A 26,569-nucleotide genomic window follows, 5' to 3' on the forward strand; every position below is an offset into this window, starting at 1 on the left:
ACTGCTACCTACCTACACTATACTACTAATGGAAGACACTGCTACCTACCTACACTATACTACTAATGGAAGACACTGCTACCTACCTACACTATACTACTAATGGAAGACACTGCTACCTACCTACACTATACTACTAATGGAAGACACTGCTACCTACCTACACTATACTACTAATGGAAGACACTGCTACCTACCTACACTATACTACTAATGGAAGACACTGCTACCTACCTACACTATACTACTAATGGAAGACACTACTACCTACCTACACTATACTACTAATGGAAGACACTGCTACCTACCTACACTATACTACTAATGTAAGACACTGCTACCTACCTACACTATACTACTAATGTAAGACACTGCTACCTACCTACACTATACTACTAATGTAAGACACTGCTACCTACCTACACTATACTACTAATGGAAGACACTACTACCTACCTACACTATACTACTAATGGAAGACACTGCTACCTACCTACACTATACTACTAATGTAAGACACTGCTACCTACCTACACTATACTACTAATGGAAGACACTGCTACCTACCTACACTATACTACTAATGGAAGACACTGCTACCTACCTACACTATACTACTAATGGAAGACACTACTACCTACCTACACTATACTACTAATGGAAGACACTGCTACCTACCTACACTATACTACTAATGGAAGACACTGCTACCTACCTACACTATACTACTAATGGAAGACACTGCTACCTACCTACACTATACTACTAATGGAAGACACTGCTACCTACCTACACTATACTACTAATGGAAGACACTGCTACCTACCTACACTATACTACTAATGGAAGACACTGCTACCTACCTACACTATACTACTAATGGAAGACACTACTACCTACCTACACTATACTACTAATGGAAGACACTGCTACCTACCTACACTATACTACTAATGGAAGACACTGCTACCTACCTACACTATACTACTAATGGAAGACACTGCTACCTACCACACTATACTACTAATGTAAGACACTGCTACCTACCTACACTATACTACTAATGGAAGACACTACTACCTACCTACACTATACTACTAATGGAAGACACTGCTACCTACCTACACTATACTACTAATGTAAGACACTGCTACCTACCTACACTATACTACTAATGTAAGACACTGCTACCTACCTACACTATACTACTAATGGAAGACACTGCTACCTACCTACACTATACTACTAATGGAAGACACTGCTACCTACCTACACTATACTACTAATGTAAGACACTACTACCTACAGTGGGGGAAAAAAGTATTTAGTCAGCCACCAATTGTGCAAGTTCTCCCACTTAAAAAGATGAGAGAGGCCTGTAATTTTCATCATAGGTACACGTCAACTATGACAGACAAATTGAGGAAAAAGAATCCAGAAAATCACATTGTAGGATTTTTAATGAATTTATTTGCAGATTATGGTGGAAAATAAGTATTTGGTCACCTACAAACAAGCAAGATTTCTGGCTCTCACAGACCTGTAACTTCTTCTTTAAGAGGCTCCTCTGTCCTCCACTCGTTACCTGTATTAATGGCACCTGTTTGAACTTGTTATCAGTATAAAAGACACCTGTCCACAACCTCAAACAGTCACACTCCAAACTCCACTATGGCCAAGACCAAAGAGCTGTCAAAGGATACCAGAAACAAAATTGTAGACCTGCACCAGGCTGGGAAGACTGAATCTGCAATAGGTAAGCAGCTTGGTTTGAAGAAATCAACTGTGGGAGCAATTATTAGGAAATGGAAGACATACAAGACCACTGATAATCTCCCTCGATCTGGGGCTCCACGCAAGATCTCACCCTGTGGGGTCAAAATGATCACAAGAACGTGAGCAAAAATCCCAGAACCACACGGGGGGACCTAGTGAATGACCTGCAGAGAGCTGGGACCAAAGCAACAAAGCCTACCATCAGTAACACACTACGCCGCCAGGGACTCAAATCCTGCAGTGACAAATGTGTCCCCCTGCTTAAGCCAATACATGTCCAGGCCCGTCGGAAGTTTGCTAGAGTGCATTTGGATGATCCAGAAGAGGATTGGGAGAATGTCATATGGTCAGATGAAACCAAAATATAACTTTTTGGTAAAAACTCAACTCGTTGTGTTTGGAGGACAAATAATGCTGAGTTGCATCCAAAGAACACCATACCTACTGTGAAGCATGGGGGTGGAAACATCATGCTTTGGGGCTGTTTTTTCTGCAAAGGGACCAGGACGACTGATCCGTGTAAAGGAAAGAATGAATGGGGCCATGTATCGTGAGATTTTGAGTGAAAACTTCCTTCCATCAGCAAGGGCATTGAAGATGAAACGTGGCTGGGTCTTTCAGCATGACAATGATCCCAAACACACTGCCCGGGCAACGAAGGAGTGGCTTCGTAAGAAGCATTTCAAGGTCCTGGAGTGGCCTAGCCAGTCTCCAGATCTCAACCCCATAGAAAATCTTTGGAGGGAGTTGAAAGTCTGTGTTGCCCAGCGACAGCCCCAAAACATCACTGCTCTAGAGGAGATCTGCATGGAGGAATGGGCCAAAATACCAGCAACAGTGTGTGAAAACCTTGTGAAGACTTACAGAAAACGTTTGACCTGTGTCATTGCCAACAAAGGGTACATAACAAAGTATTGAGAAACTTTTGTCATTGACCAAATACTTATTTTCCACCATAATCTGCAAATAAATTAATTAGAAATCCTACAATGTGATTTTCTGGATTTTTTTTTTCTCATTTTGTCTGTCATAGTTGACGTGTACCTATGATGAAAATTACAGGCCTCTCTCATCTTTTTAAGTGGGAGAACTTGCACAATTGGTGGCTGACTAAATACTTTTTCCCCCACTGTACCTAACAGGGGGACCATATTCTAGTTTTTAAAAGAGGACAGTGGGAGCGGAAGGCAGAGGGACACCCGCAGTGGGTGGTAAATACAAATGCGTTCACAACCAGGCAACTTGAACTTTAATACATAAAGTAATACATCCTTTCCTTTCAACTGTTGGCCCTCAACTATAGAATAACAACAAACAAATAAATAAAAATAGTTTAGCTTTTAACACCTTTTACATGACACTGTTTCTTTTCATGGCCATAGGTTAAAATAACATTTTTAAAAAACTGTTCAGTCTAAAATAATGTCAGTCCTCCTTATGCTCTCTGGTATACTTTCCCGAAGATCGAATCTTTACCAACAGTCCTTGATTACTAATCAATTAGGCATGAAAGTCTTTGCAAGACATGTTTTTAAAGTTGTATTGTGTACACAGAAGCCCCTTCAGTGACTCAACAGACAAGTGATTCCTTTCCTTTGTCCACTGGCTTTGCATCAGTGAAAAAAACTCTCTCTACATTTGCATTGTGAGAAGGAATAGCAAAGAGAAACTGTGCAATCTTCAGTAGCTCTGAATGAAAATCTATGCTTTTGGACCTTTCAAAATATTTGGTCCACTTCTTGTGTGCTTGCAGATTACTGAACTCTCTATCACTGTTACACCTTTCTGTGAATTTATTCAGGTTGGTGACCTGATCAAAGCACTTTGCATCATCAATTGGCACCCCCCTTTTCTCCCAGGTGTTTGATACAGGCTTTTATGTCATTCCAGTCAGGTGTCTCACTCAGATCCATCCATATGAAAGAGGAGAACTCCTCCAAGGGGTGCCGTCCATTTCTCCAGATACTCCAGGCATGAATTGTACAGACCCTGTACTTGAGCACTGAAATGGTCACAATTCTTACCAAGTCCATCCTTGTGCTTTTGTGCCAATAGTCCCTTAACTTTAAGGGACATGAAGTTATTGGTCTTGCGTTCAAGAAGAATGGTGTGGACTTTGTTCAAAAGATTCTTCACTTCCACTCCTGAATGTGTGAATGAAACACACACATGAGTGAGTGCATGTGCCAGAGGTACATTTCACTGAACTCATCTTCAAAAAACCTCTTGATCAAGGAGGGTGTTATTTCCTGTGACAAAAATAATGCTTTCAAGGCTGGAAACAACTGTAGCAGCCTCTCAATACCTGGGAATAATGACAGACATCGCGTCTTGCTGTGAGAAAGGAGACTTCTGTATTCAACATCAACAAATTCACAGTACTCCTTCAGATTCTCTGTGCGCACAGTGTAGATGTGAAAGTATTGACATATTTTGAAGATGATGTTCTCAATATCGACATCTAGTGTGTCTGCCCCGTAATGAACACATCTAGTGTGTCTGCCCCGTAATGAACACATCTGTGTGTCTGCCCCATAATGAACACATCTAGTGTGTCTGCCCCATAATGAACACATCTAGTGTGTCTGCCCCGTAATGAACACATCTAGTGTGTCTGCCCCGTAATGAACACATCTAGTGTGTCTGCCCCGTAATGAACACATCTAGTGTGTCTGCCCCGTAATGAACACATCTAGTGTGTCTGCCCCGTAATGAACACATCTAGTGTGTCTGCCCCGTAATGAACACATCTAGTGTGTCTGCCCCGTAATGAACACATCTAGTGTGTCTGCCCCGTAATGAACACATCTAGTGTGTCTGCCCCGTAATGAACACATCTAGTGTGTCTGCCCCGTAATGAACACATCTAGTGTGTCTGCCCCGTAATGAACACATCTAGTGTGTCTGCCCCGTAATGAACACATCTAGTGTGTCTGCCCCGTAATGAACACATCTAGTGTGTCTGCCCCGTAATGAACACATCTAGTGTGTCTGCCCCGTAATGAACACATCTAGTGTGTCTGCCCCGTAATGAACACATCTAGTGTGTCTGCCCCGTAATGAACACATCTAGTGTGTCTGCCCCGTAATGAACACATCTAGTGTGTCTGCCCCGTAATGAACACATCTAGTGTGTCTGCCCGTAATGAACACATCTAGTGTGTCTGCCCCGTAATGAACACATCTAGTGTGTCTGCCCCGTAATGAACACATCTAGTGTGTCTGCCCCGTAATGAACACATCTAGTGTGTCTGCCCCGTAATTAACACATCTAGTGTGTCTGCCCCGTAATGAACACATCTAGTGTGTCTGCCCCGTAATGAACACTAATGTCCAGGACGAGTGCTGAGCAGCCCACACCGATTAAAGACTCGTTCTGCAATGACTTCTTTAAGTTTGCGAAAACATTATTTCCTTCTTCATCACGCCGGATTCCCCCGAACATTGTATTGCAGTTGTCACCTGTAAATGCAATACATTTTGAAATAATCCCATTATTTTCCAGTGTTTCTGATATATCGTATCAGCTGTCTCATTTGGTGTGTTTTTAACTTCCGACTAATTTACTTTGCACGCCACCGTTCTTCCAATCAAAATACTGAATAAGCAGAGGGAATATTTTCCCAGCACCCTGATTGCTCCCATCAGTAGAAACACCACAGTATGTCTTCCGGTGCTTTCAGAGCCATGTTGACAGAATGTGGTGCTATCACAGCGTTAACAATTGCTTCGGTACGAGCGCTTGAAAATGTTCGCGCAGTCTCGGAATCAGGGAAAGGCTTTTTAACAAGGCAGACGTGCAGTCCATTGATCTGTAGCTATTGTAAGGATCCGACGGCGAGCGAGTAAACTGCCGCTCCCATCAATCCTATTAGCCAATCTTCAATCATTGGAGAACAAATTGGATGACCTAAGATTACGGTTATCCTACCAACGGGACATTAAAAACTGTAATATCTTATGTTTCACCGAGTCGTGGCTGAACGACGACATGGATAACATACAGCTAGCGGGATATACGCTACATCGTCAGGATAGAACGGCTGACTCCGGTAAGACAAGGGGTGGCGGTCTGTGTATATTTGACAGCTGGTGCAAAAAAGTCTCAAGGTTTTGCTCGCCTGAGGTAGAGTATCTCATGATCAGCTGTAGACCACACTATTTACCAAGAGTTTTCTTCTATATTTTTCGTAGCTGTCTATATACCACCACAAACCGATGCTGGCACTAAGACTGCACTGAATGAGCTGTATAAGGCCATAAGTCAACAGGAAAACGCTCATCCAGATGCAGCGCTCCTAGTGGACGGGGACATTAATGCAGGGAAACTTAAATCCGTTCTACCTAATAGCTAGCTACCATGCAGTAAATGCTGAAGTATGAATCTGCAGGTAGCTAAAGCTAACCAACTAGGTTCAATGCTAGCTAGCTTGCTAATATTAGGCTATAACTAGCAATGCAAATGTCTTTTTGAGATACAAATAATGTTACTACACCGATCATACTCTTAACGTTAGCTAGCGAGCCAGAAAGTTAACATTCGCTAGCTAGCTAACAGTACTCTTTAACTTGCAATGAAAACGACTTTCTGACAAAATTAGAAACGTATAATATCTGAAAATGTATCTAGACTCTTACTCATATTACAGTGCATTCAGAAAGTATTCAGACCTCTTGACTTTTTCCACATTTTGTTAAGTTACAGCCTTATCCTAAAATATATATATTTTTAAATGTCCTCATCAATCTACACTCCCTATAATGACAAAGCAAAAAAAGGGTTTTTGAAATTTTAGCAAAAAAACAAGCAAACTGAAATAGTCTTCTTGGGTATGACGCTACAAGCCTGGCACACCTTGTGATGTCACGAGAGGCTGTGTCCTGGAGGGACGTTACATCCCCCTGAGGTGGCTGCAAACCCAGACAGCTATGGCTCCATCTGCTGGTATGGTCGGGAACTCCACCCCTCTATGGCCAATCTTCCCACGCAGCTGAAACAAATCAGGAGCTGATGAGCTGGAGGTTTGTTGAAGGGAAGAGACACACTGAGAGGGTGTGTGGGTTGTGAAGAAACACAGTCTCAAACTGGGCTCTCTGGAGGACAAGAGTGCTGCACGTCCACTTCCATGAGGAATATAAGGATTTGGAGATACTTACCTTTGGGAAATACTCACCTTTGGATATATGCACCTGTGGAAATACGTGTGGGACATTTGGAAGGACGTTTTGCTGGGTTGGCCACTAGCTGCAACGTGGAAGACAGTAAGACTGGGGAAAAGTTATTTGAGCGAGGGAGAGTTATGATTTTGGATGTGGAAGAGACATCCCTGAACTGTTAACCCTTAAGAGCCACCAGAGAACAGTATTGTGTTATACTTTCGTTAGTTTCCCAAGACCTTTAATAAAATCCTTGTTTTGGTTGAACCTGGTCTCCTTGCACTACTTGAGCAATCCCGCTGAAAGCTGTGTAGCCTCTCGTGACATCACAGATGGTGGAGAAACGGGCACGCTCAAGCGTTAATAGTGCATGTCAGAGGAGGATACCGAAGGTTTGATCACCCAGTTTTCCAAGTTGGCCGTAGGCTCCCCGCCGACTGAAATGGAGGACATATTGAAAGCCCTTGTTGCTGGCCAGCAAGCCCAGATGCAAGCAAACGTGGCTCTCTTGGAGGAGCAAAAGAAAGCCAACCTTCTGAAGGCAGAGGAATTGCAGTTGCAGAGACAGAGGGTTGTCCAAAATACCCACCCAATAAAGGCAAGTGACTTTATATCTAAGATGGGAGCTACCGATGACATTGAGGCATACCTGCATGCATTTGAGGCCACGGCCACTAGGGAAGCCTGGCCCAAGCAACAGTGGGTTGGTCTGTTAGCCCCCTTTCTAACCGGGGAATCGCTGAATGCTGTCCGGGACCTGGGCCCTGACCAGGTTACTGACTATGATGCCCTGAAGTCTGAGATCCTCAGCAGATATGGACTCACAAAGTTTGGTATGGCCCAGCGCTTTCACAGCTGGACCTTCCAACCAGACCAACCTCCTCGGGCGCAGATGCATGAACTTGTCCGAATCGCAAGGAAATGGCTGGATCCGCAGAGGAATACAGCAGCGGCGGTGGTGGAGGCCGTTGTGGTGGATCGTTACCTACGCGCCCCTGCCTTATGAGGCAAAACGGTTCATCAGTCAACAGGCCTTGACCACGGCTGATCTGACCGTGGAAGCTGTGGAAAAGTACCAGGCCACAGCGGAGATGCTGAATGCTTCCCGAAAAGACCCCAGGAGTGCGGCCCCACCACAAATGGGAAGAACCCGTCCAAAGGACCCCAAGGTCTCGAACCCAGCCACGTCAGGACTTATCCCGGCTCCAGGGGGAGCCAGAAACCAGGCGGGTCCAAGAAGAGTACACCAGGAGGGGGGAAACTTCGACAGTGTTACCGGTGTGGGGAGATGGGACATATCTCCTGGCAGTGTGGGAAACCAGCCGATGAACCTATGCCCACTGCGGAGTCCTCCAGCTCAGCACCCACACACCGTTTTGCCTCGCTTTTGGGAGTCGTAGATGGCGGCCCAGATCGACCCCCCACCTGCCCGGTAACTGTGAATCACCATGATGTGGAGGCCTTACTGGATTCTGGTAGCCGGGCCACCCTGGTGCGTAAGGATTTGGTGGGCCCAACGTGTCTGACCCCCGGGGAAAGTCCTCCCAGTTTCCTGTGTCCATGGGGACACCAGAGAATACCCCATTACTGAACTTACAATGACCAGCACACGGGGAACCATACACACGACGGCGGGGGTGGTTGATTCCCTCCCCGTCCCTGTCCTAATTGGACGAGACTGCCCAGCCTTTTACCCACTCTGGAGAGAGTCTCAGGAGAGGATAACCCGAGTACCTCGGAAACGGAGAGGCAAGACTCATCCTGGGAAGGCTCCGGTGCAATCCTCCGAATTACTCACTCCCGCCCGGGCTCTGATAGGGATGGCAGGTGCCCAGACCGACACAGAGACGGAGCTACAGAATCTGGACAAAGAACTGTCTGGTCTGAAGGGGACCGCTGAGAGGTATCATTTGTTAAAGCAACAGTTAGACATGAAGACAGAAGAGTTAGATATCCTCCAGGCTAAACTCCAACAGAGCTCCTTCCATAAGCAACAGGAGGAGCTGGAGAGGCTGCGCAGGACCATCGAGGAGTGTGAGGAGACCCTGCGCAGTAGTAAGGAGGTCCAGAAGAAGGCAGAGGAGAAGTACAAGGTGTTGGAGAACAAGATGAAGAATGCGGAGGCAGAGAGAGAGAAGGAACTGAAAGCTGCTCAACAGAAGCTAAACTCTGCTAAAACCAAGGCTGATGCGTTCAGTAAGAAACTCAAGGAGAGACAACAGGAGGCTGAGTCCCTGGTCCTAGAGGTGGAGGAGTTGAAGAGAGAGCAGGCTGGCAAGCACCACGGCAATGCGGACGCCCTCTCCCGGCGTGATGCCTTCTTCGCTGCCTTTACCCCGACGAGGACGTCGGTCCCGAGGAGGGGGATGTGTGATGTCACGAGAGGCTGTGTCCTGGAGGGACGTTACATCCCCCTGAGGTGGCTGCAAACCCAGACAGCTATGGCTCCATCTGCTGGTATGGTCGGGAACTCCACCCCTCTATGGCCAATCTTCCCACGCAGCTGAAACAAATCAGGAGCTGATGAGCTGGAGGTTTGTTGAAGGGAAGAGACACACTGAGAGGGTGTGTGGGTTGTGAAGAAACACAGTCTCAAACTGGGCTCTCTGGAGGACAAGAGTGCTGCACGTCCACTTCCATGAGGAATATAAGGATTTGGAGATACTTACCTTTGGGAAATACTCACCTTTGGATATATGCACCTGTGGAAATACGTGTGGGACATTTGGAAGGACGTTTTGCTGGGTTGGCCACTAGCTGCAACGTGGAAGACAGTAAGACTGGGGAAAAGTTATTTGAGCGAGGGAGAGTTATGATTTTGGATGTGGAAGAGACATCCCTGAACTGTTAACCCTTAAGAGCCACCAGAGAACAGTATTGTGTTATACTTTCGTTAGTTTCCCAAGACCTTTAATAAAATCCTTGTTTTGGTTGAACCTGGTCTCCTTGCACTACTTGAGCAATCCCGCTGAAAGCTGTGTAGCCTCTCGTGACATCACAACCTGTATTTGGGGAGTTTCTCCCATTCCTCTCTGCAGATCGTCTCAAGCTCTGTCAGGTTGGATGGGGAGCGTAGCTGCACAGCTATTTTCAGGTCTCTCCAGAGATGTTCGATCGGGTTCAATTCCGGGCTCTGGCTGGGCCACTCAAGGACATTCAGAGACTTTTCCCGAAGCCACTCCTGCGTTGTCTTGGCTGTGTGCTTAGGGTTGTTGTTTTCATCAAGGATCTCTCTGTACTTTGCTCCGTTCAGCTTTCTCTCGATCCTGACTAGTCTCCCAGTCCCTGCCGCTGAAAAACACCCCCACAGCATGATGCTGCCACCACCATGCTTCGCCGTAGGGATGGTGCCAGGTCTCCTCCAGACGTGACGCTTGGCAGTCAGGCCAAAGAGTTCAATCTTGGTTTCATCAGACTAGATAATCTTGTTTCTCATGGTCTGATTCCTTTAGGTGCCTTTTGGCAAACTCCAAGCGGGCTGTCATGTGCCTTTTACTGAGGACTGGCTTCCCTCTGGCCACTCTACCATAAAGGCCTGATTGGTGGAGTGCAGCAGAGATGGCTGTCCTTCTGGAATGTTCTCCCATCTCCAGAGAGGAACACTGGAGCTCTGTCCCCCGATTGCTCAGTTTGGCCGGGCGGCCAGCTCTATGAAGAGTCTTGGTGGTTCCAAACTTCATCCATTTAAGAATGATTGAGGCCACTGTGTTCTTGGGGACCTTCAATGCTGCAGACATTTTTTGGGACCCTTCCCCAGATCTGTGCCTCGACACAATCCTGTCTCGGAGCTCTACAGACAATTCCTTTGACCTCATGCCTTGGTTTTTGCTCTGACATGCACTGTCAACTGTGGGACCTTATATAGACAGGTGTGTGCCTTTCCAAATCATGTCCAATCAATTGAATTTACCACAGGTTGACGCCAATCAAGTTGTAGAAACATCTCAAGGGTGATCAATGGAAACAGGATGCACCTAAGCTCAATTTTGAGTCTCATAGCAAAGTGTCTGAATACTTATGTAAATAAGGTATTTCTGTTTTTATAAATTAGCAAATAAAATCTAAAAACCTGTTTTCGCTTTGTCATTATGGGGTATAGATTGATGAGGAAATTGTTTTAATAATTACAGATGGCATACAAGTTTGTTATTAAGGCACATGAAAGTTGACATGTTCCAGAAGCCATTTCTGCCCCAAAACGCATTGTTGATAAACAATTTTTTTTAAAACACTTCAAATGCCTCTCCTGTGAAGTAGTGATGTGCGACATGCGCCTAACTTCCTGAAACGGGTCACATTTCCTAATTTCTCTCCAGACCTCCCTGTGGTACTGAAGGAGTGGGCGGCCTACAAGGGGAAGTCTCCCCTCATCCCAGAGCAGGGTTAGAGTTCAGGGATCAGGGTTCATGTTATTAATGTTGTGTTTCAGACCCCCCCGTGGTAGTGAAGGAGTGGGCGGCCTACAAGGGGAAGTCCCCACACACCCCAGAGCTGGTGGAGGCCCTGCCCTTCAGAGAGTGGACCTGTCCTAACCTGAAGAAGCTGTGGCTGGGCAAGTCTGTGGAGGAGAAGAATGGGAGGATGAGAGCCTTCCTGGCCTGTATGAGGTCAGACTCCCCAGCCATGCTCAACCCAGCCTGCGTTCCCACACAACTCTTGGTTCTCTGCTGTGTGTTGAGGTGAGGAGGGGAACACACGCACATATTGAGAGGCAGACAAATGATGTGTAGTTTTCTGCTGAATGTGTCATGTATTGTTCTGTGTTGAGAGATGATGGTTGTAATGTATTGTTCTGTGTTGAGAGATGATGGTTGTAATGTATTGTTCTGTGTTGAGAGATGATGGTTGTAATGTATTGTTCTGTGTTGAGAGATGACGGTTGTAATGTATTGTTCTGTGTTGAGAGATGATGGATGTAATGTATTGTTCTGTGTTGAGAGATGATGGATGTAATGTATTGTTCTGTGTTGAGAGATGATGGATGTAATGTATTGTTGTGTTGAGAGATGACGGTTGTAATGTATTGTTCTGTGTTGAGAGATGATGGTTGTAATGTATTGTTGTGTTGAGAGATGACGGTTGTAATGTATTGTTCTGTGTTGAGAGATGATGGTTGTAATGTATTGTTCTGTGTTGAGAGATGATGGTTGTAATGTATTGTTCTGTGTTGAGAGATGATGGATGTAATGTATTGTTGTGTTGAGAGATGACGGTTGTAATGTATTGTTCTGTGTTGAGAGATGATGGTTGTAATGTATTGTTGTGTTGAGAGATGACGGTTGTAATGTATTGTTCTGTGTTGAGAGATGACGGTTGTAATGTATTGTTGTGTTGAGAGATGATGGATGTAATGTATTGTTCTGTGTTGAGAGATGATGGTTATAATGTATTGTTCTGTGTTGAGAGATGACGGTTGTAATGTATTGTTCTGTGTTGAGAGATGACGGTTGTAATGTATTGTTCTGTGTTGAGAGATGATGGATGTAATGTATTGTTCTGTGTTGAGAGATGATGGATGTAATGTATTGTTCTGTGTTGAGAGATGATGGATGTAATGTATTGTTGTGTTGAGAGATGACGGTTGTAATGTGTTGTTCTGTGTTGAGAGATGATGGTTGTAATGTATTGTTGTGTTGAGAGATGACGGTTGTAATGTATTGTTCTGTGTTGAGAGATGACGGTTGTAATGTATTGTTCTGTGTTGAGAGATGATGGTTGTAATGTATTGTTGTGTTGAGAGATGACGGTTGTAATGTGTTGTTCTGTGTTGAGAGATGATGGTTGTAATGTATTGTTGTGTTGAGAGATGACGGTTGTAATGTATTGTTCTGTGTTGAGAGATGACGGTTGTAATGTATTGTTCTGTGTTGAGAGATGATGGTTATAATGTGTTGTTCTGTGTTGAGAGATGACGGTTGTAATGTATTGTTCTGTGTTGAGAGATGATGGATGTAATCAATCACATTTATTTATAAAGCCCTTTTTACATCAGCAGACGTCACAAAGTGCTTATACAGAAACCCAGCCTAAAACCCCAAACAGCAAGCAATGCAGATGTAGAAGCACCATGGCTAGTAAAAACTCCCTAGAAAGGCAGGAACCTAGGAAGAAACCTAGAGAGGAACCAGGCTCTGAGGAGTGGCCATTCCCCTTCAGGCTGTGCCGGGTGGAGATTATAACAGTACATGGCCGTTAAGGACAGATTTTTTCTCCAAGATGTTCAAACGTTCATAGATGACCAGCAGGGTCAAATAATAAATCACAGTGGTTGTAGAGGTTGCAACAGTTCAGTACATCAGGAGTAAATGTCACTTGGCTTTTCATAGCCGGGCATTTAGAGGTTGAAACAGCAGGTGCAGTAGAGAGAGAGAGAGAGTTGAAAACAGCAGGTCTGGGACAAGGTAGCACGTCCGGTGAACAGGTCAGGGTTCCATAGCCGCAGGCAGAAGAGTGGAAACTGGAGCAGCAGCACGACCAGGTGGACTGGGGACAGCAAGGAGTCATCAGGCCAGGTAGTCCTGAGGCATGGTCCTAGGGCTCAGGTCCTCCGGGAGGGGAGCGAGAGAGGACCAGGTGGACTGGGGACAGCCAGGAGTCATCAGGCCAGGTAGTCCTGAGGCAGGGTCCTAGGGCTCAGGTCCTCCGGGAGGGGAGGGAGAGAGGACCAGGTGGACTGGGGACAGCCAGGAGTCATCAGGCCAGGTAGTCCTGAGGCATGGTCCTAGGGCTCAGGTCCTCCGGGATGGGAGGGGAGGGAGAGAGGGCCAGGTGGACTGGGGACAGCCAGGAGTCATCAGGCCAGGTAGTCCTGAGGCAGGGTCCTAGGGCTCAGGTCCTCCGGGAGGGGAGGGAGAGAGGACCAGGTGGACTGGGGACAGCCAGGAGTCATCAGGCCAGGTAGTCCTGAGGCATGGTCCTAGGGCTCAGGTCCTCCGGGATGGGAGGGGAGGGAGAGAGGGCCAGGTGGACTGGGGACAGCCAGGAGTCATCAGGCCAGGTAGTCCTGAGGCAGGGTCCTAGGGCTCAGGTCCACCGGCAGGGGAGGGAGAGAGGGAGAATTAGAGGGAGCATACTTAAATTCACACAGGACACCAGATAAGACAGGAGAATAACACCAGATATAACAGACTGACCCTAGCCCCCTGGCACATAGTAATGTATTGGTCTGTGTTGAGAGATGATGGTTGTAATGTATTGTTCTGTGTTGAGAGATGATGGTTATAATGTATTGTTCTGTGTTGAGAGATGATGGTTGTAATGTATTGTTGTGTGTTGAGAGATGATGGATGTCATGTATTGTTCTGTGTTGAGAGATGATGGTTGTAATGTATTGTTCTGTGTTGAGAGATGATGGTTGTAATGTATTGTTGTGTGTTGAGAGATGATGGATGTCATGTATTGTTCTGTGTTGAGAGATGATGGATGTAATGTATTGTTCTGTGTTGAGAGATGATGGATGTAATGTATTGTTCTGTGTTGAGAGATGATGGATGTAATGTATTGTTGTGTTGAGAGATGACGGTTGTAATGTATTGTTGTGTGTTGAGAGATGATGGATGTCATGTATTGTTCTGTGTTGAGAGATGATGGTTGTAATGTATTGTTCTGTGTTGAGAGATGATGGTTGTAATGTATTGTTGTGTGTTGAGAGATGATGGATGTCATGTATTGTTCTGTGTTGAGAGATGATGGTTGTAATGTATTGTTCTGTGTTGAGAGATGATGGTTGTAATGTATTGTTGTGTGTTGAGAGATGATGGATGTCATGTATTGTTCTGTGTTGAGAGATGACGGTTGTAATGTATTGTTCTGTGTTGAGAGATTTTATTTATTTTTTATTTTATTTCACCTTTATTTAACCAGGTAAACCAGTTGAGAACAAGTTCTCATTTACAACTGCGACCTGGCCAAGATAAAGCAAAGCAGTGCGATAAAAACAACAACACAGAGTTACATATGGGGTAAAACAAAACAAAGTCAAAAATACAACAGAAATACAATTAATATACAGTGTGCAAATTTAGCAAGTTATGGAGGTAAGGCAATAAAATAGGCTATAGTGCAAAATAATTACAATTTAGTATTAACACTGGAATGATGTGCAAGAGATGATGTGCAAATAGAGATACTGGGGTACAAATGAGCAAAATAAATAACAATATAGGGATGAGGTAGTTGGGCGGGCTAATTTCAGATGGGCTGTGTACAGGTGCAGTGATCGGTAAGGTGCTCTGACAACTGATGCTTAAAGTTAGTGAGGGAGATAAGAGTCTCCAGCTTCAGAGATTTTTGCAATTCGTTCCAGTCATTGGCAGCAGAGAACTGGAAGGAATGGCGGCCAAAGGAGGTGTTGGCTTTGGGGATGACCAGTGAGATATACCCGCTGGGAGATGATGGATGTAATGTATTGTTCTGTGTTGAGAGATGACGGTTGTAATGTATTGTTCTGTGTTGAGAGATGATGGTTGTAATGTATTGTTCTGTGTTGAGAGATGATGGTTGTAATGTATTGTTCTGTGTTGAGAGATGCTGGTTGTTGTAATGTATTGTTCTGTGTTGAGAGATGATGGTTGTAATGTATTGTTCTGTGTTGAGAGATGATGGTTGTAATGTATTGTTGTGTGTTGAGAGATGATGGATGTCATGTATTGTTCTGTGTTGAGAGATGATGGATGTAATGTATTGTTCTGTGTTGAGAGATGATGGTTGTTGTAATGTATTGTTGTGTGTTGAGAGATGATGGATGTAATGTATTGTTCTGTGTTGAGAGATGATGGATGTAATGTATTGTTGTGTTGAGAGATGATGGATGTACTGTATTGTTGTGTGTTGAGAGATGATGGATGTAATGTATTGTTGTGTGGAGAGATGGTCATTGTATGGAAGAGCAGATCAGACAGTTCCTATATGTTGTCATGCTGTATTTGACCTTCTGTTCTGCTCTAGGTTTATGTTGCAATGGCCAGGAGTAAGAGTTTTGCGTGGTAAGGAACTTGACGCGTTCCTATCCCAAGCACTTTCTCCTAAACTGTATGAGCCTGAACAGCTGCAGGAACTCAAGGTGATTTTGTAGTGAGTCTGAGGAGTGTTCTGGAACTACCCAGTGCTAGACAGGGTGTTCTGGAACTACCCAGTGCTAGACAGGGTGTTCTGGAACCACCCAGTGCTAGACAGGGTGTTCTGGAACTACCCAGTGCTAGACAGGGTGTTCTGGAACCACCCAGTGCTAGACAGGGTGTTCTGGAACTACCCAGTGCTAGACAGGGTGTTCTGGAACCACCCAGTGCTAGACAGGGTGTTCTGGAACTACCCAGTGCTAGACAGGGTGTTCTGGAACCACCCAGTGCTAGACAGGGTGTTCTGGAACTACCCAGTGCTAGACAGGGTGTTCTGGAACCACCCAGTGCTAGACAGGTGTGTTCTGGAACCACCCAGTGCTAGACAGGGTGTTCTGGAACCACCCAGTGCTAGACAGGTGTGTTCTGGAACCACCCAGTGCTAGACAGGGTGTTCTGGAACTACCCAGTGCTAGACAGGTGTGTTCTGGAACCACCCAGTGCTAGACAGGAGTGTTCTGGAACTACCCAGTGCTAGACAGGGTGTTCTGGAACCACCCAGTGCTAGACAGGTGTGTTCTGGAACCACCCAGTGCTAGACAGGGTGTTCTGGAACTACCCAGTGCTAGACAGGAGTGTTCTGGAACCACCCAGTGCTAGACAGGTGTGTTCTGGAACCACCCAGTGCTAGACAGGGTGTTCTGGAACTACCCAGTGCTAGACAGGTGTGTTCTGGAACCACCCAGTGCTAGACAGGTGTGTTCTGGAACCACCCAGTGCTAGACAGGAGTGTTCTGGAACCACCCAGTGCTAGACAGGGTGTTCTGGAACCACCCAGTGCTAGACAGGTGTGTTCTGGAACCACCCAGTGCTAGACAGGGTGTTCTGGAACTACCCAGTGCTAGACAGGAGTGTTCTGGAACCACCCAGTGCTAGACAGGAGTGTTCTGGAACCACCCAGTGCTAGACAGGAGTGTCCTGGAACCACCCAGTGCTAGACAGGAGTGTTCTGGAACCACCCAGTGCTAGACAGTGATATTCCCCTCTTCTTTCACACCCACATTAACAATACTCCTGGACCAGGGTTCCAAAACATTGATAACTACCCAGGTTTTCACAGAATGACCTGATTCCGGGAATTTTCCAAACAGGATTTCTGGAAAACCTGGTAATTTTGGGAAAGTTATGGGAATTTTCCAACCCTATCCTGGACTAAACAGCAATTGCTGTGGAGGTTATCTTCTGTAGTCCAGTAGGATGCGTACTCTGGGTCCAGGAAACGGGCACCATGAGTTTGACAACATATCAGATCCTCCCAACGCTCCGCTGGGCTGTTCTGAGTTGGTCCATTTGAACATCTTTCTCAGAGAGGGCTGATGAGGCTCTAGGCTGGTTCCACATGACACTTCATATTGTCACAACAATAACATGCTTAACAACCTTAAACATCAACCAGCTGCTTCTGTTCTGCTAGTCTGTGTGTGTGGCTCTGTCATCTGTGGCTGGCTATCTGTGTGTGGTTGGCTGGCTGTGTGGTTGGCTGGCTGGCTGGCTATGTGACTGACTGGCTGTGTGTGGTTGGCTAGCTGGCTGTGTGGTTGGCTGGGTGTGGCTGGCTGGGTGTGGTTGGCTGGCTGGCTGGCTGGCTGTGTGGTTGGTTGGCTGGCTGTGTGTGGTTGGTTAGCTGGCTGTGTGGTTGGTTGGTTGGCTGTGTGTGGTTGGCTGGCTGGCTGTGTGTGGTTGGTTGGCTGGCTGGGTGTGGTTGGCTGGCTGGCTGGGTGTGGTTGGTTGGCTGGCTGGGTGTGGTTGGCTGGCTGGGTGTGGTTGGTTGGTTGGCTGGCTGGGTGTGGTTGGCTGGCTGGGTGTGGTTGGCTGGCTGGGTGTGGTTGGTTGGCTGGCTGGCTGGGTGACTGGTTGGCTGGCTGGGTGTGGTTGGCTGGCTGGCTGTGTGTGGTTGGTTGGCTGGCTGGGTGTGGTTGGCTGGCTGGCTGGGTGTGGTTGGTTGGCTGGCTGGGTGTGGTTGGCTGGCTGGGTGTGGTTGGTTGGTTGGCTGGCTGGGTGTGGTTGGTTGGCTGGCTGGCTGGCTGGCTGGGTGACTGGTTGGCTGGTAGATTGTCAGCTAGTGTCCTGTGTGTTGGCAGACTGGGTGAATGGGCTGCTACCTCTGTGCTTGCACTGCTTTGCTCTGTGGGATGCTGTTGATGGGGGATTTACTACTGTAGCTTATGCAACTCAGTGGTTCTCTATCCTCTTCTGGGGAACACTTAGAGGGTACACCTTTTTGTTTTAGCCCAGCACTATCACACCTGATTTAACTGACCCAAGGGTTTGATGATTCGCTAGATGAATTAAGTGTGTTATTGCTGGACTAGAGCAAAAACCTGCACCCCTTTGGTGGGGTCCCCCAGGAGTTTATCTGAGATCCCTAGGAATAGTTCCGGTAACTTTCCCCAAATTCCCAGGGTTTCTCCTGGAGTTCCTGCAGATTCCCTCCTGATTACAGGAATCTTACAATCAGGATTCTGGAACACCTGGGGATTTTGGGGAAGTTACCAGAATACTTAGTTACTGTCACTGTGAGTTGTTCTATAACTAGTCTCTCCCTGTAGATTGATAACCTGGACCCTCGCGGCGTCCAGCTGGCTGCTCTCTTCATGAGCGGCGTGGACATGGCCTTATTGGCCAACGACGTGTGTGGCCAGCCAATCCCCTGGGAGCACTGCTGCCCCTGGATGTACTTTGATGGCAAGCTGCTGCAGAGCAAACTGATCCGGGCCATTCGGGACAAGGCCCCGCTCATCGACCTCTGTGATGGTCAGGTATCTACACAGAGACAAACCCAGTCCCATTCTAGTCTAGGATCTTTAACCAAACCCAGTCCTATTCTAGTCTAGGATCTTTAACCAAGACCAGTCCCATTCTAGTCTAGGATCTTTAACTAAGACCAGTCCTATTCTAGTCTAGGATCTTTAACCAAACCCAGTCCTATTCTAGTCTAGGATCTTTAACCAAACCCAGTCCCATTCTAGTCTAGGATCTTTAACCAAGACCAGTCCCATTCTAGTCTAGGATCTTTAACCTCAGGCATCCCTGAGGAGAGGTTTGAACAACCTTTAACTTCAACCATCCACCTCTGTCCCCTCTCTCTCTGTTTCCTCTGTCCCCTCTCTCTCTGTTTCCTCTCTGTCCCCTCTCTCTCTGTTTCCTCTCTGTCCCCTCTCTCTCTGTTTCCTCTCTGTCCCCCTCTCTCTCTGTTTCCTCTGTCCCCTCTCTCTCTGTTTCCTCTCTGTCCCCTCTCTCTCTGTTTCCTCTCTGTCCCCTCTCTCTCTGTTTCCTCTGTCCCCTCTCTCTCTGTTTCCTCTGTCCCCTCTCTCTCTGTTTCCTCTCTGTCCCCTCTCTCTCTGTTTCCTCTCTGTCCCCTCTCTCTCTGTTTCCTCTCTGTCCCCTCTCTCTCTGTTTCCTCTGTCCCCTCTCTCTCTGTTTCCTCTCTGTCCCCTCTCTCTCTGTTTCCTCTCTGTCCCCTCTCTCTCTGTTTCCTCTCTGTCCCCTCTCTCTCTGTTTCCTCTGTCCCCTCTCTCTCTGTTTCCTCTGTCCCCTCTCTCTCTGTTTCCTCTGTCCCCTCTCTCTCTGTCCCCTCTCTCTCTGTTTTCTCTCTGTCCCCTCTCTCTCTGTTGCCTCTGTCCCCTCTCTCTCTGTTGCCTCTGTCCCCTCTCTCTCTGTTTCCTCTCTGTCCCCCCTCTCTCTGTTTTCTCTCTGTCCCCTCTCTCTCTGTTTCCTCTCTGTCCCCTCTCTCTCTGTTTCCTCTGTCCCCTCTCTCTCTGTTTCCTCTGTCCCCTCTCTCTCTGTTTCCTCTGTCCCCTCTCTCTCTGTTTCCTCTCTGTCCCCCCTTTCTCTGTTTCCTCTCTGTCCCCCCTCTCTCTGTTTCCTCTCTGTCCCCTCTCTCTCTGTTTCCTCTCTGTCCCCTCTCTCTCTGTTTCCTCTGTCCCCTCTCTCTCTGTTTCCTCTCTGTCCCCTCTCTCTCTGTTGCCTCTGTCCCCTCTCTCTCTGTTTCCTCTCTGTCCCCCCTTTCTCTGTTTCCTCTCTGTCCCCCCTCTCTCTGTTTCCTCTCTGTCCCCTCTCTCTCTGTTTCCTCTCTGTCCCCTCTCTCTCTGTTTCCTCTCTGTCCCCTCTCTCTCTGTTTCCTCTCTGTCCCCTCTCATCTCTGTTTCCTCTCTGTCCCCTCTCTCTCTGTTTCCTCTCTGTCCCCTCTCTCTCTGTTTCCTCTCTGTCCCCCCTTTCTCTGTTTCCTCTCTGTCCCCCCTCTCTCTGTTTCCTCTCTGTCCCCCCTCTCTCTGTTTCCTCTCTGTCCCCTCTCTCTCTGTTTCCTCTCTGTCCCCTCTCTCTCTGTTTCCTCTCTGTCCCCTCTCTCTCTGTTTCCTCTCTGTCCCCTCTCATCTCTGTTTCCTCTCTGTCCCCTCTCATCTCTGTTTCCTCTCTGTCCCCTCTCTCTCTGTTTCCTCTCTGTCCCCTCTCTCTCTGTTTCCTCTCTGTCCCCTCTCTCTCTGTTTCCTCTCTGTCCCCTCTCATCTCTGTTTCCTCTCTGTCCCCTCTCTCTCTGTTTCCTCTCTGTCCCCTCTCTCTCTGTTTCCTCTCTGTCCCCTCTCTCTCTGTTTCCTCTGTCCCCTCTCTCTCTGTTTCCTCTCTGTCCCCTCTCTCTCTGTTTCCTCTCTGTCCCCTCTCTCTCTGTTTCCTCTCTGTCCCCTCTCTCTCTGTTTCCTCTCTGTCCCCTCTCTCTCTGTTTCCTCTCTGTCCCCTCTCTCTCTGTTTCCTCTCTGTCCCCTCTCTCTCTGTTTCCTCTCTGTCCCCTCTCTCTCTGTTTCCTCTCTGTCCCCTCTCTCTCTGTCCCCTCTCTCTCTGTTTCCTCTCTCTCTGTTTCCTCTCTGTCCCCTCTCTCTCTGTTTCCTCTGTGTCCTCTCTCTCTGTTTCCTCTCTGTCCCCTCTCTCTGTTTCCTCTCTATCCCCTCTCTCTGTTTCCTCTCTGTCCCCTCTCTCTGTTTCATCTGTCCCCTCTCTCTGTTTCCTCTCTGTCCCCCCTCTCTCTCTGTCCCCTCTCTCTCTCTGTTTCCTCTCTGTTTCCTCTCTCTGTGTTTCCTCTCTGTCCCCTCTCTCTCTCTGTTTCCTCTCTGTCCCCTCTCTCTCTGTTTCCTCTCTGTTTCCTCTCTGTCCCCTCTCTCTCTCTCTGTTTCCTCTCTGTCCCCTCTCTCTCTGTTTCCTCTCTGTTTCCTCTCTGTCCCCTCTCTCTCTCTCTGTTTCCTCTCTGTCCCCTCTCTCTCTGTTTCCTCTCTGTCCCCTCTCATCTCTGTTTCCTCTCTCTCTGTTTCCTCTCTGTCCCCTCTCTCTCTGTTTCCTCTCTGTTTCCTCTCTGTCCCCTCTCTCTCTCTCTGTTTCCTCTCTGTCCCCAGGTGGATCAGGTGAACAAGGTGAAGAAAATGAGGCAGAGCATCCTGGAGGGGCTTAACTTCTCCCGCCCCCCCCACCCCATGCCTTTCCCCCCCCCTCCTCCCCCCCACGCCATGCCTTTCTACCCCCCAGGGGGAGCCTTCTACCCCCCACCCCACATGATGCCGCTACAGGGCAGGTGCAGGGGCATGGGCATGGGCATGCCTGGTAAGAGACCAATCATTTATACTAATTTCCAGATTGTAGTGTACATAGAGACCACTATGTAATGCTCTCCATCATGGGGCTCTCCATCATGGGGCTCTCCATCATGGGGCTCTCCATCATGGGGCTCTCCATCATGGGGCTCTCCATCATGGGGCTCTCCATCATGGGGCTCTCCATCATGGGGCTCTCCATCATGGGGCTCTCCATCATGGGGTTCTCCATCATGGGGCTCTCCATCATGGGTCTCCATCATGGGGCTCTCCATCATGGGGTTCTCCATCATGGGGCTCTCCATCATGGGGCTCTCCATCATGGGGCTCTCCATCATGGGGTTCTCCATCATGGGGCTCTCCATCATGGGGCTCTCCATCATGGGGCTCTCCATCATGGGTCTCCATCATGGGGCTCTCCATCATGGGGTTCTCCATCATGGGGCTCTCCATCATGGGGCTCTCCATCATGGGGCTCTCCATCATGGGGCTCTCCATCATGGGTCTCCATCATGGGGCTCTCCATCATGGGGCTCTCCATCATGGGGCTCTCCATCATGGGGCTCTCCATCATGGGGCTCTCCATCATGGGGCTCTCCATCATGGGGCTCTCCATCATGGTGCTCTCCATCATGGGGCTCTCCATCATGGGGCTCTCCATCATGGGGCTCTCCATCATGGGGCTCTCCATCATGGGGCTCTCCATCATGGGGCTCTCCATCATGGGGCTCTCCATCATGGTGCTCTCCATCATGGGGCTCTCCATCATGGTGCTCTCCATCATGGGGCTCTCCATCATGGGGCTCTCCATCATGGGGCTCTCCATCATGGGGCTCTCCATCATGGGGCTCTCCCGAGTGGCGCAGTGGTCTAAGAGATCCTGGTTCGAATCCAGGCTCTGTCGTAGCCGGCCGCGACCGGGGGACCCATGGGGCGGCGCACAATTGGCCCAGCGTCGTCCAGGGTAGGGGAGGGAATGGCCGGCAGGGATGTAGCTCAGTAGGTAGAGCATGGCGTTTGCAACGCCAGGGTTGAGGGTTCGATTCCCACGGGGGGCCAGTATGGAAAAAAAATTATAAAATGTATGCACTCACTAACTGTAAGTTGCTCTGGATAAGAGCGTCTGCTAAATGACTAAAATGTAAAATGGGGTTTCTATGTAGTATTATGGTTATTCTGTCCTCTGTTATTAGACTTCACCTGATCTACTGTGTAGCCTAATCTACTAGCCATGTTTATCTGATTATGTTCTGAACCACTCCATAAAGAAGTTCCCTTGCCATAAAAATACAGTTCTATCTATCGTCTATGTTACTATGGAGACTACTATGCATAAATTACACTGAACAAAAACATAAACGCAACATGTAAAGTGTTGGTCCCATGTTTGAAATGAATAAAAGATCCCAGAAATGTTCCATACGCACAAAAAGCTTATTTCTCTCAAATGTTGTGCACAAATTGATTTACACCCCTGTTAGTGAGCATTTCTCCTCTGCCAAGATAATCCATCCACCTGACAGGTGTGGCATATCAAGAAGCTGATTAAACAGCATGATCATTGCTGAGGAGTATTTCTGTCTGTAAGAAAGCTGTTTTGTGGGGGAAACTCATTATGATTGGCTGGACCTGGCTCCCAAGTGGGCTGTGCCCCTGCCCAGTCATGTGAAATCCATAGATTAGGGCCTAATTTATTTATTTAAATTGACTGATTTCCTTTATATGAACTGTAACTCAGTAAAATCTTTATTGTTGCATGTTGGGTTATATTTTTGTTCAGTAGAAGTACATTACTAAATAGATATGTCTATAAGTACATACAGTGAGGGAAAAAAGTATTTGATCCCCTGCTGATTTTGTTCGTTTGCCCACTGACAAAGACATGATCAGTCTATAATTTTAATGATAGGTTTATTTGAACAGTGAGAGACAGAATAACAACAAATAAATCCAGAAAAACACATGTCAAAAATTTTACAAATTGATTTGCATTTTAATGAGGGAAATAAGTATTTGACCCCCTCTCAATCAGAAAGATTTCTGGCTCCCAGGTGTCTTTTATACAGGTAACGAGCTGAGATTAGGAGCACACTCTTAAAGGGAGTGCTCCTAATCTCAGTTTGTTACCTGTATAAAAGACACCTGTCCAGAGAAGCAATCAATCATTCAGATTCCAAACTCTCCACCATGGCCAAGACCAAAGTGCTCTCCAAGGATGTCAGGGACAAGATTGAAGACCTACACAAGGCTGGAATGGGCTACAAGACCATCGCCAAGCAGCTTGGTGAGAAGGTGACAACAGTTGGTGCGATTATTCGCAAATGGAAGAAACACAAAAGAACTGTCAATCTCCCTCGGCCTGGGGCTCCATGCAAGACCCCACCTCTTTAAGGAATACCTGGGATAGGATAAAGTAATCCTTCTACCCCCCCTTACCCCACCCCCCAAATAAATAAAAATAATAATAATAAAAATTTGAAAAAAATACTAAAATATATAAATAAATAAAAGTTTAATAACAAATTATAAATAAAATATGAATAAAAAAAGGAAGGTAAAAAAAAAGGACAATAATTAAAAATTAATACTAAAAAAAAAAAAAACATTAATGTGGTTATCCCACTGGCGATAAGGTGAATGCACCTATTTGTAAGTCACTCTGGATAAGAGCGTCTGCTAAATGACGTAAATGTAAATCTCACCTCGTGGAGTTGAAATGATCATGAGAACGGTGAGGAATCAGCCCATAACTACACAGGAGGATCTTGTCAATGATCTCAAGGCAGCTGGGACCATAGTCACCAAGAAAACAATTGGTAACACACTACGCCGTGAAGGACTGAAATCCTGCAGCGCCCGCAAGGTCCCCCTGCTCAAGAAAGCACATATACAGGCCCGTCTGAAGTTTGCCAGTGAACATCTGAATGATTCAGAGGAGAACTGGGTGAGTGTTGTGGTCAGATGAGACCAAAATGGAGCTCTTTGGCATCAACTCAACTCGCCGTGTTTGGAGGAGGAGGAATGCTGCCTATGACCCCAAGAACACCATCCCCACCGTCAAACATGGAGGTTGAAACATTATGCTTTGGGGGTGTTTTTCTGCTAAGGGGACAGGACAACTTGACCGCATCAAAGGTACGATGGACGGGGCCATGTACCGTCAAATCTTGGGTGAGAACCTCCTTCCCTCAGCCAAGGCATTAAAAATGGGTCGTGGATGGGTATTCCAGCATGATAATGACCCAAAACACACGGCCAAGGCAACAAAGGAGTGGCTCAAGAAGAAGCACATTAAGGTCCTGGAGTGGCCTAGCCAGTCTCCAGACCTTAATCCCATAGAAAATCTGTGGAGTGAGCTGAAGGTTCGAGTTGCCAAACGTCAGCCTCGAAACCTTAATGACTTGGAGAAGATCTGCAAAGAGGAGTGGGACAAAATCCCTCCTGAGATGTGTGCAAACCTGGTGGCCAACTACAAGAAACGTCTGACCACTGTGATTGCCAACAAGGGTTTTGCCACCAAGTACTAAGTAATGTTTTGCAGAGGGGTCAAATACTTATTTCCCTCATTAAAATGCAAATCAATTTATAACATTTTTTACATGTGTTTTTCTGGATTATTTTGTTGTTATTCTGTCTCTCACTGTTCAAATAATAAATAAATCATGTCTTTGTCAGTGGGCAAACGTACAAAATCAGCAGGGGATCAAATACTTTTTTTCCCTCACTGTATATTGTTCACCATAAAGGCGGACCAGTATTATACTCAGATTTCTCTTAACTTTCTTAGAAGTTTTATTTCACAACCTCTCTGTGTGTGTCCCTACTGTTGGTCCGTGGTCTGCAGGCCTGCCAAGCATGTCCTCCCAGGGCGGGAAGCTGGAGATAGCGGGCACGGTGGTGGGCCAGTGGGCTGGCATCAGACGGGGCCGAGGCAGAGGAGGCTTCCCCATCCAGGTGGTCTCTGTCGGGGGACCAAGCAGAGGGTAAGAGGTCATACAATAACTTTTGTAGTGATTCTTATGTTGATGCTGTAAATAATATTTGTTGGTCTGTGGTGTGTAATGACGAGCAACCAGACGCCGCACTTGACACATGTATGGAATTGCTTATTCCAGTTACTAATAAGCATGCACCCATTAAGAAAATTACTGTAAATACTGTTAAATCCCCTTGGATTGATGAGGAATTGAAAAACTGTATGGTTGAGAGGGATGAGGCAAAAAGAATGGCAAATAAGTCTGGCTGCACAACCGATTGGCAAACGTACTGCAAATTTAGAAATCATGTGACTAAACTGAATAAAAGGAAGAAGAAACTATACTATGAAACAAAGATAAATGACACAAAGAATGATAGTAAAAAGCTTTGGAGCAGCTTTAATGAAATCTTGGGCAAAAAGGCAAACTCAGCTCCATCATTCATTGAATCAGATGGCTCATTCATCACAAAACCCACTGATATTGCCAACTACTTTAATGATTTTTTCATTGGCAAGATAAGCAAACTTAGGCATGAAATGCCAGCAACAAACGCTGACACTACACATCCAAGTATATCTGAACAAATTATGAAAGACAAGATTTATACTTTTGAATTCTGTAAAGTGAGTGTGGAAGAGGTGAAAAAAGTATTGTTGTCTATTAAAAATGACAAGCCACCAGGGTCTGACAACTTGGATGGAGAATTACTGAGGATAATAGTGGACGATATAGCCACTCCTATTTGCCATATCTTCAATTTAAGCCTACTAGAAAGTGTGTGCCCTCAGGCCTGGAAGGAAGCAAAAGACATTCCGCTACCTAAAAATAGTAAAGCCCCCTTTACTGCCTCAAATAGCCGACCAATCAGCCTGTTACCAACCCTTAGTAAACCTTTGGAAAGAATGGTGTTTGACCAGATACAATGCTATTTTACAGTAAACAAATTGTCAACAGACTTTCAGCA

General features: G+C 46.7%; 1 protein-coding gene across 1 annotated transcript in view; it reads left to right on the forward strand.

Moving 5' to 3' along the window:
• LOC121578748 (constitutive coactivator of PPAR-gamma-like protein 1 homolog) overlaps positions 1–26,569 on the forward strand; it is a 71,726-nt gene that overhangs the window by 38,064 nt on the left and 7,093 nt on the right. Inside the window, 5 exon segments of the mRNA XM_045223647.1 lie at positions 11,363–11,612; positions 15,880–15,994; positions 18,599–18,808; positions 21,431–21,635; positions 25,470–25,608. Of these exon segments, the coding sequence (XP_045079582.1) occupies positions 11,363–11,612; positions 15,880–15,994; positions 18,599–18,808; positions 21,431–21,635; positions 25,470–25,608 (919 nt within the window).

This window comes from Coregonus clupeaformis, chromosome 12 (genome assembly GCF_020615455.1).
Source record: "Coregonus clupeaformis isolate EN_2021a chromosome 12, ASM2061545v1, whole genome shotgun sequence".
In the NCBI taxonomy this organism is placed as follows: Eukaryota; Metazoa; Chordata; class Actinopteri; order Salmoniformes; family Salmonidae; genus Coregonus; species Coregonus clupeaformis.